The 10671-nt window shown below is 48.8% G+C and overlaps 1 protein-coding gene across 1 annotated transcript in view; it reads right to left on the bottom strand.

Moving 5' to 3' along the window:
* Positions 1-2801: 2801 nt before the first annotated feature.
* The window catches only part of MRPL48 (mitochondrial ribosomal protein L48), a 14131-nt gene continuing 6261 nt past the window's right edge, over positions 2802-10671 (bottom strand). The window contains exons 5-8 of the mRNA XM_015815503.2: positions 9394-9566; positions 6040-6142; positions 4703-4792; positions 2802-2912 (exon numbers count right to left, since the gene is read on the bottom strand). Of these exons, the coding sequence (XP_015670989.1) occupies positions 2826-2912; positions 4703-4792; positions 6040-6142; positions 9394-9566 (453 nt within the window). The 3' untranslated portion in view covers positions 2802-2825. The remainder of the gene's footprint in view (positions 2913-4702; positions 4793-6039; positions 6143-9393; positions 9567-10671) is intronic.

Raw genomic sequence — 10671 nt, forward strand, 5'->3', positions numbered from 1 at the left:
GGAAGGAGAATGGGAGGGAGGAAAGGAAGGAGAATGGGAGGGAGGAAAGGAAGGAAGGAGAGAATGGGAAGGAAGAAGAATGGGAGGAAGGAAGGAAGGAGAATGGGAGGGAGGGAAGGAAGGAAGGAAGAATGGGAGGGAAGGAAGGAGAATGGGAGGAAGGGAAGGACAAATGGCTGTCCAGTCTCTTCTTAAAAACTTCCAGTGTTGGAGCATTCACCGCTTCTGGAGGCAGGTGGTTCCACTGGTTAATTGTCCTCACTGTCAGGAAGTTTCTCCTTAGTTCCGGGTTGCTTCTCTCCTTGATGAGTTTCCATCCGTTGCTTCTTGTCCTGCCTTCAGGTGCTTTGGAGAATAGCTTGACTCCCTCTTCTTTGGGGCAGCCCCTGAGATATTGGAACGCTGCTATCCTGTCCCCCCTCGTCCTTCTCTTCATTAAACCAGACAGACCCAATTCCTGCAACCGTCCTTCATATGTTTTTCCCATTTACAGTAACACAACTGATTCCTGTCTAAAAGCAGCTCCATTTGAAAAGGTTTTGCATTTAAAGGACAAGGTGGTCAAAAGGAGCCTTGCAAGGCAGGTGCATCCCTCTCTGGTGGGTGGAAGAGAAATTCTCTCGACTAAATTGGTGCTAAGGAAGATGAATAATTCAGGGTCTGTACTGTAGAGAGAACTGGGCCGATACAATCACTTCCGGTGCGCAGACGCTGCAACGTTAGTTTGCCCTGAAAAGGACTTTTTGGACAGCAGCACGTGGAGAATACGTACTTTGCTACACATTGGCTTTTTCCTGCTTTTTATTTTTTGTTTTAAAAATCGCTTTTAAAAGAACCTTATTGGAGGTGCAAGGGGCTGGGTGATGCTGCAGGATGGGAAGGCTATGTAGTAGTAGTAGTAATAGTAATAATAGTAATAATAGTAATAATAGTAATAATAGTAATAATAGTAATAGTAATAGTAATAATAATAATAATAATAATAATAATAAAAAAAAAAAAAAAAAAGCTGGAAGGGACCTTGGTGGCCATTTCAGATAAATGGCTGTCCAGTCTCTTCGAATAGAATAGAGTTGGAAGGGACCTTAGAGGCCATCTAGTCCAGCCCCCTGCTCAGGCAGGAAACCCTACACCATTTCGGACAAATGGCTGTCCAGTCTCTTCTTAAAAACTTCCAGGGTTGGAGCATTCACTGGCACAGGAATTCTGGCCTTTGAAGTCCAGCGATTACTGACTGGGCTAGAGAATTTCACAGGTCACCATCTTGCTTCAGGGACGCACAGAAATGGAGCTGCGCGCAACTGCGCATGGGCTTGCCGGCCGCTTGCACGGAAACATACCCTCTCCTCCCGCCCTACCCCCACCGGTCCACAAAGCCGGAAACATTGGGGAGCTCTGCTTTATAACCCTCTCTAAGCGGTTTACAGAGCCTCTTCCCCCAACAATCTGGGTCCTCACTTTACCGACCTCGGAAGGACAGAAGGCTGAGTCAACCTTGAGGCGGTCAGGATCGAACTGCTGGCAGTGGGCAGAGTTAGCCTGCAATTACTGCATTCTAACCACTGGGAGGGAGGAAGGAAGGAAGGAAGGAAGGAAGGAAGGAAGGAAGGAAGGAAGGGCAATAGCCCTTAGACTTATATACTGCTTCACAGTCCTTTACAGCCCTCTCTAAGTGGTTTACAGAGTTAGCGTATTTGCCCCCAACAATCTGGGTCCTCACTTTACCGATCTCGGAAGGACGGAAGGCTGAGTCAACCTTGAGCAGGTCAGGATCGAACTCCTGGCAGTCGGCAGAGTTAGCCTGCAATTACTGCATTCTCACCACTGGGAGGGAGGGAAGGAAGGTAGCAACAGTACGTAGACTTATATACCGCTTCACAGTGTTTTACAGCCCTCTCTCTAAGCAGTTTACAGAGTCAGCCTCTTGCCCCCGACAAGCTGGGTCCGCACTTTACCGACCTCGGAAAGACGGACGGCTGAGTCGGCCTAGATCAGTGGTTCTCAACCTGTGGGTCGGGACCCCATTTGGGGTCGATCGACCATTTCACGGGGGTCGCCAAGCAAGGCTGTCCGCCATTTTTTTTGTCCACCATTTTTTTTTGTCTGCCATTTTTCCCCCTTTTCCGGCGGGTGCCTTACCTCCCTTGGGCTGGGCCAGCTGGTGGTCGGCCTGCTCCGTCTCTGCCGCTTGCCAGCTACGCCTCGGCTGGCGCAGGGGGCGGAACCACGCATGCGCGGCGCTCCCGGGCAGGAAAAGTCCTCGACTTACGACCGGTTGGGTAGTCCTCAACTTACGACCGGTTTAGTTCTCGACTTATGACCGGTTTAGTCCTCGACTTACGACCGGTTGGGGTCGCAGCATTAAAAAGGTTGAGAACCACTGGCCTAGACTGAATTTACCACTTACTGCTGGCAGTCGGCAGAATTAGCCTGCAATACTGCATTATAACCACTGAACCACCATGGCGCTAATTAACACTTATCATCCCAGGTGCCGTTTGCACACCTTGCAGTGTCACTCGTGTTTCCACCCTAACTGTAAAGATTAGAGTTGGTTTAAGATTGTTGAGTTCAAGAACATTCATTCGACTGCAGCTGCAGAACCTGTTTAATGTTCCCAGTTACATTGGGGTTTCTCAGCCGTGGCAATTTGAAGATGGGTGGACTCTTAACTCCCAGAATTCCCCAGCCAGCCATGCTGGCTGGGGAATTCTGGGAGTTGAAGTCCACCCTGTGCTGGCTGGAGAATTGTGGGAGCTGAAGTCCACCCGTGCTGGTTGAGGAAGTCCGGAAGGATGGCTTCGACCGACGAAAAGCATAATCGGCTATCGGCCCGTCTCACTGTACTTGGCCCGAAGCTCATCCAGTTCGGTGCGGACCTTAAGTCGAATCCTGAAGTCTTCCTCCGTGTGCTGAAAGAAACAAACATTAGAACATTGAGACTTTGGAAAGAGTACAGAGAAGAGCAACAAAGATGATCAGGGGACTGGAGGCTAAAACATATAAGGAACGGTTGCTGGAATTGGGTCTGTCTAGTTTAATGGAAAGAAGGACGAGGGGGGACAGGATAGCAGCCTTCCAGTATCTCAGGGGCTGCCCCAAAGAAGAGGCAGTCAAGCTATTCTCCAAAGCGCCTGAAGGCAGGACGAGAAGCAACGGGTGGAAACTAATCAAGGAGAGAAGCAATCTAGAACTAAGGAGAAACTTCCTGACAGTTAGAACAATTAACCAGTGGAACAACCTGCCTCCAGAAGCGGTGAATGCTCCAACACTGGAAGCTTTTAAGAAGAGACTGGACAGCCATTTGTCCGGAATGGTATAGGGTTTCCTGCCTGAGCAGGGGGTTGGACTAGATGACCTTCAAGGTCCCTTCCAACTTTACTATTATTATTATTATTATTATTATTATTATTATTATTATTATTATTATTATTATTATTATTATTATTATTAGGATCTCAGACCATGCACAATGGTGGTGGCTTCAGAAAGTTGCAAAGTCTTTGTACCCGCCAAAGTTTAGATCACCTGAGCCAGCGGTCCCGAATCTTTACGGCCCGGCTGGGGGGGGAAGAGAGGGAAATTGGGCAATGCAGGCGACGGGCTGGCTCAAACGGAGGTGCACGCACGCCTGGAGCCCCTGCGTGAGTGGCGCACACGTGCATAATTTGCGCAAGCGGGTCGGTGCACACACGAGTGCCTGCCGGCCTGCCGCTCGGGCAAGTTGAGCTGCGCACGCACGCAGGCACACTCCGGCCAGCCACTTGCGTGGTCCAATTCTGAATAGGCCACGGCCCGGGAGTGGGCCGTGGCCCAGTGATGGGGGGGAAGCCCTGATCGAAGCAATATAAAATTTATCGGAGACCGAGGCTGGATTTGTGCATTAAACTTGGCTTAAAAAAACGGAACACTCTTAGAAATCTAGCTTTTAACTTGGTTTGTGTCAGGGTTGATCGGAATGTGGTCCAGAGGATTCTAGGGCTGCTTGGGAAATTGATGGCGTTCCATGAGAGGTTTGTTAATACACAGCCGGTTTTATATCGGGCTTTCAAGCACTGATGATGTTCCCTAGTTGGGTCATGAAACGTCTGCAAGAAAGCAACCAAGCTCAGAGAGCACCAAGGACCTCAAAGTCCTTCCTTCCTTCCTCCTCCTCCTCCTCCTCTCCACAAACCCCACTCCCTTCTAGCACTGATGATATTACCTAGTTGGGTCATGAAACGTCTGCAAGAAAACCACCAAGCTCAGAGAGTAGCAAGGACCCCACAGTCTTCCTCCNCCTTAAACAGAAATCAAATGGAACATTATCTTCCCTGCCTGTACCCCACCTCAAAAGTGTGTAAATTTTGGAATAACTGTTGCAGAAAGGAATCAAGATGTTTCAGAGTAGAAAACCTTGGGATATACAGAAATGGATAAAACCTTCCTTCCTTCCTTCCTTCCTTCCTTCCTTCCTTCCTTCCTTCCTTCCTTCCTTCTAGCACTGATGATGTTACCTAGTTGGGTCATGAAATGTCTGCAAGGAAATAACCCAGCTCAGAGACCACCAAGGACCCCACAGTCCTTCCTCCTCCTCCTCCTCATCCTCCTCCTCCTCCTCCTCCTCCTCCTCCTCCATGTTTCGAAGTTATTGAGGTTAAATTTATTGATGGTTTCAATTACTTTATTCTCAATTTAAACGTTTCAATAAGCATCCACATACCTCTTTCACTAATAGATGGACTCCTTCGGGCAGGTTATTCTGAATAATTTCCAAGAAAATAGGACTAAACGTGGCAGCCAACTGTTTAATCTGGAGGAACGGAGAAGAATCGTTTTTCCAGCGGAAAAGAGAAAACCCAATTTGCAGCGTTGGACATATGATTGCGACCTATTGAGTTATCTGTTGTTGTTTTTTTTTAATGCCACCTAATTTATACGAGACTTCCCCCTCTTTCTGTTTCGGAAGATCACTAGTACAAAAAATCAGCCCCAATTAAAGTCTCCATAAAGATAATAAAACAATACCAGTAGTCCTCAATTTACCGTCACTTCTTTAGTGACCGTTTGAAGTTAAAACGGCGCTGAAAAAAAAAGGGACTTGTGATGAGTCCTCCCACTTATGACCATATCACCACGGTCGCGCGAAAAAAATTGGGTGCTTGGCAAATTTATGAGGGATACAGCATTCAAGGGTCACACGCTTGTCATTTGTGACCTTCCCAGCTTCCAACAAGCAAAGTTAAGGGAGGGATTCGCTTAATAACCGTGTGATTCACTTAACGACTGCAGGGAGTAACTGTAGCAAAAACCGTAAAATTGGGTACCACTTACTTAACAGCCGTGTTGCTTAGCAATAGACATTCGGATCCCAATTAGGGACGTAAGTTGAGGACTACCTACACCAAGGACATTAACTGGGTTCCTTCTAGCGCAGGGGTAGGCAACCTTGGCTCTTTTATGACTCGTGGATTTCAACTCCCAGAATTCCTGAGCCAGCATGAGGGAAACTTTGGCCCCTTCATGACTCGTGGACTTCAACTCCCACAATTCCTGAGCCAGCATGGGGGAACTATGGCCCCCTCATGACTCGTGGACTTCAACTCCCAGAATTCCTGAGCCAGCATGGCTCAGCTTGGAAACCTCTCCCTTTCCCCTCAGCATGGCTGGCTCAGGAATTCTGGGAGTTGAAGTCCACCAGTCATGAAGGGGCCATAGTTCCCCCATGCTGGCTCAGGAATTCTGGGAGTTGAAGTCCGCCAGTCATGAAGGGGCCATAGTTCCCCCATGCTGGCTGAGGAATTCTGGGAGTTGAAGTCCACGAGTCATGAAGGGGCCATAGTTCCCCCATGCTGGCTCAGGAATTCTGGGAGTTGAAGTCCACAAGTCATGAAGGGGCCAAGGTTGCTTACCCCTGCCTTAAGAACTCTGGCAAGAAAAGGGGGGCCAAGACTCACTTAACAACTGCCTCGCTTAGCGGCATCAATCTGGGGTGCCACTGTGATCGTCAACTTGAGGACCAACTGTAGTGTGGAAAATAAATGCAGAAAGGCAATTTACCTGGACGACGCGCTGGTGACTCGTAAGAATGGCGTCCACGCGGAGTTTGTTGTCATGTTCCCCGGTCAACACCAGCTCTTCAGTCTTCGTGGGCATGGCGTAGCTGGGGGAGAAGCAGAGGAAGACACGGGGGGGGGGGGGGATTACAGGTAGTCCTCGACTTACGACAACTGCCATCAAAATTTCCACTGCTAAGCGAGACCGTCGTACCCGCCAGAGGCATTTTGGCCTGTTTATTTCTTAGGTTCGTATCCGACTTTCCTATAATCGGAGTTCAAACGCGCTGGTAGTCCTCGGCTTACGGCCGCAACTGAGCCCCCGTTTTCTGCTGAGACCGTTGTGAAGTGAGTTTTGTCCCATTTTGCCACCTTTCTCGCCTCCGCTGTTAAGTGAATCCCTGCAGGTGTTAAATTCGTAACGCGGTCGTTAAGTGAATTTGGTTTCCCCCTTGTCAGAAGGTCGCAAAAGGGGGATCAGGTGAGCCCGGGACGCCGCGACCGTCGTAAATGTGAGCCAGTTGTCAAGCCTCTGAATTTGGATCGTGTGACCTTGGGGGAAATCACGTTAAGTGTGAAAAATGGCCCTACGTCACTTCCCCCCGCCCCCCTGGTGCCGTTGTAACGTCAAACAGTCACTACACAAACGGTTGCTAAGTCGAGGAAGTATCTGTATTTTGTTTTTCACCTGATTGTGACGTGAATCTGCCTTCCCACACTGAGTTTGGTTGTTGGGAAGGTCGTAAAAGCAGATCATGTGAGCCTGGGACACCGCGACCGTCATAAATATGGACTTTCAGCCTCAGAGTCTCAGCTAGAGACTCTTCCCCACAAAGCTGCGAGGGCAAACGAGAACAGGCGTTGGATGCAAATGGGGGCTGGTTCCTTCAAAGCGCCAGGCTGTTTTCGTGAACGAGCCCCCATTTGCACCCAGCGCCTGTTCTCCGTGTCCACGGTTGGGGGTGTGGGAGATGAAAATATAGCCCCCTCCTCATATAATAAGAGAGGGCTGTCTTCCTGGGCGCCAAGATCACCGCAGATGGGGACTGCAGCCAAGAAATTAAAAGACGCTTGCTCCTGGGGAGGAAAGCTATGGCAAATCTAGACAGCATACTAAAAAGCAGAGACATCACCCTGCCAACAAAAGTGTGTAGAGTCAAGGCCATGGTTTTCCCAGTTGCAATGTAGGGCTGTGAAAGCTGGACCGTAAGAAAGGCTGAGCGCCAAAGAATGGAGGCCTTTGAACTCTGGTGCTGGAGAAGACTCCTGTGAGTCCCCTGGACTGCAAGGCGATCCAACCGGTCAGTCCTGGAGGAGATCAACCCCGACTGCTCTTTAGAAGGCCAGATCCTGAAGTTGAAACTCAAGTACTTTGGCCACCTAATGAGAAGGAAGGACTCCCTGGAGAAGAGCCTGATGCTGGGAAAGATGGAGGGCAAGAGAAGAAGGGGACGACAGAGAAGGAGGGGGCTGGATGGAGTCCCTGAAGCAGGAGGCCTGAGCTTCAATGGACTCCAGAAGATGGTAGAGGACAGGAAGGCCTGGAGGAACATCCATGGGGTCGCGATGGGTCGGACACGACTTCGCAACTAACAACAACAAACCTGAAATGGGCCCTCACAGAAGCGATCTGAAGCTTTAACTGGATCTTTATGCTGTTTCTCAATGAGGACGTGGTGTTTGTAATCTGCTGAGCTTTGTGCAATATGAAATTGCAAAGCAGGTAGTACTGTGTATATTTGGAACATGAGTATTGTAATTGTGGGGAAAGAGGAACCGAAAGGAGCTGACGGAGGCGGGTTCCAATGTAGACGGGTATATGTGGAAAGTTATGTTCAGCAGAAGGTCAGCAGGAGGTCAGTAGAAAGTCAGCAGAAGGCAGCAAAAAGTCAGCGAACCATCTGACTACAGTCTTAGAACGAGAAAAGGTATAAAGAGTTGGGTCTGGGCCTGATTGATTTGCCATTGGCCTATAGCTGTCCTTTTGGAATCTACTATGCCAGTGGTTCTCAACCTTTTTAATGCCACGACCCCAACCGGTCGTAAGTCGAGGACTAAACCGGTTGTAAGTCGAGGACTAAACCGGTCGAAAGTCAAGGACTACCCAACCGGTCGTAAGTCGAGGACTTTCCCTGCCAGGGAGCGCCGCACATGCGTGGTTCCGCCCCCTGCGCCGGCCGAGGCGTAGCTGGCAAGCGGCAGAGATGGAGCAGGCCGACCACCAGCTGGCCCAGCCCAAGGGAGGTAAGGCACCCGCCGGAAAAGGGGGAAAAAAATGGCGGACAAAAAAAATGGTGGACAGCCTTGCTTGGCGACCCCCATGAAATGGTCGATCGACCCCAAACGGGGTCCCGACCCACAGGTTGAGAACCACTGTACTATGCCATAGGGCAGTAGTGGCGAACCTATGACATGCGTGCCAGAGGCGGCACTCGGAGCCCTCTCTGTGGGCACATGTGCCGTTGCCCCAGCCTCGCCTCCCCCCATGACCCCCTCCTCTCCAGCAGCCCCCCTGGAGGAGAGTCGCCCCCGAGCGTGGCCCACGTTGAGCAGCGCAGCCAAGGACATGGCAGCCAGGCAGCATAGACAAGACTCTGCCCTCACGCCCCATCATGCACAGCTAATGCTGCAGAGCGCGGGCAGAAGGTGTGACCACCATAGCGCTGCTGGGCTGCCTGGGCGATCTGCGGCAGGCCCTGGAGACGGTGTGTGGCCTTGCGGGCAGGTGGGGTGGGGACGGAGCAAGGGCAGGGGCAGTTTTTGGGCACTCGGTCTCTAAAAGGTTCGCCATCACTGCCATAGGGTCCTCATTGCCATGGGTTGTTAATGTAAGTGATGTTGTGCTATGATGCTTGCTATGTTCCAAATTATTAGCCAAATAAACCTCTGAATCTTAAAGTAAGAATGATTGTTTTGTGCTGCTGTCTCTTGTCTTTTTCACTGGGTTTTTCCAGGAAAGGGGGAAAAAAAATGGCACGGAAGAGGGAGACAGCACAGGTAGTCCTGTATGTGAAACTACTTGCAGCCAGAAGTGTGTGTGTCTTCCTTCGTTTGGAGGCTTGCCAACTGACTGCATTGCCTCGGTGCTATGCCCTGGGTCATCACAAAAGTGGGGGTCCCCAACCCGCCCCGGGCCGTGGACTAGCATGCCAGCAACTGGTCTGCACAAACAAGCAAAGCCCCCATCCACGAGATGCAGGCAGCACGCAAAAACCACGCACCCTCCGATCCGTGGAAAAAACCTCTCTCCGTGGAACCATTCCCTGGTGCCCAAAAGATTGGGGGCCTCTGCACTAAACCACAGTTATGTATGTGTGTGAGTGGGCAAGCACACTTTTTCACATCCAGAGCCTCTTACCTTTCGACCACACTGACCGACAACTTGTTGCAGAGCCGATGCACGTAGCAAGCGTAGTGCTCCACCAGAGAGACGTCGTAGCCCGTCAGCACAACGTTCAAGGTCCCATATTGATGTTCTGTGCCAGGGTCAATTTCCTTCATTTCGATATGATTCCTCCTTTTTTTGGGCTCCTGGGGAAAAGACAGCAAGGGTTTATTAAATTTATACAGGTAGACTTAACAATAGTTCATTTCGTTGGCGACTGGATGGTGTTTCCAATGTCAAATAATGGATACAACAATACAAGGAGATGTGTTCGACGATCTGAAAGCACGGACATGGAAGACGATATGGCAGAGAAAGAAAGCCAGAATAAGACTGAAAAAGAATGGAGGATTGACTTAAGTATAGAAGTAAAATAAAATACATCTAAATAGATAAGAGGTGTTTTTGGGAATATAAGATATTGTTATGAATTTAAGATAAAGAAAACTTTGGTTATTTAAAATTTAGAAGTATAAGTACTAATAGTTAAATTTGAATATTGATTTATGTATAAAGGCCATGTAAAGGTGATTAAGATATAAGCTAAAACCTTATTGATATATGTGATAAATATATTCTTTAAGGAAGATTAGCCTAAATATGAGATAGTTGATACAAAGAGGAAGAGAGAGGAAGAATGAGAATTGTATTAATTTAAACATAGACAGTATATATTAAGGGGGAAAAGAGAGGGAATATCTATGGTAATAGTTTGAGATCTGTACTAATGATATCTGTATGTAATTGAATTACTGTAACTCAGCCGCCACATTGCTTTTCAAATAAGTAAATGTAATATCAGAAAAACAATAAAAATTATAAAAAAACCCCAACAGTTCATTTCGCAACTCTTCTAAGTTACAACGTCGCTGAAAACGGTGACTTACGACCATTTTCCGCACTTAGAACCATTGCAGAATCCTCGTGGTTGTGTGATCAAAATGCTCGGCAACTGACTCATATGTATGACGGTTGCAGTGTCCTGGGGTTGTGTGATCCCCTTTTGCGACCTCCTGACAAGCAAAGTCCATGGAGGAAGCCAGAGTCACTTAACAGACGTAGCAAGAAAGGTTGTAAAATGGCACAAAACTCACTCAACAACTGTCTTGCTTAGCGACAGACATTTTGGGGTCAATTGCGGTCATAAGTCGAGGACTACCTGTGGGCCACCCATCTCGGTGTTTTAACAGCTGGGAGCTTTGGCAAACCCCACAGATCTTCTCTTAACTCAAAACCTAAGTGTCAAGGTAA

This window comes from Protobothrops mucrosquamatus, unplaced genomic scaffold (genome assembly GCF_001527695.2).
Source record: "Protobothrops mucrosquamatus isolate PMUCROS unplaced genomic scaffold, P.Mucros_1.0 scaffold344, whole genome shotgun sequence".
Classification (NCBI taxonomy): domain Eukaryota; kingdom Metazoa; phylum Chordata; class Lepidosauria; order Squamata; family Viperidae; genus Protobothrops; species Protobothrops mucrosquamatus.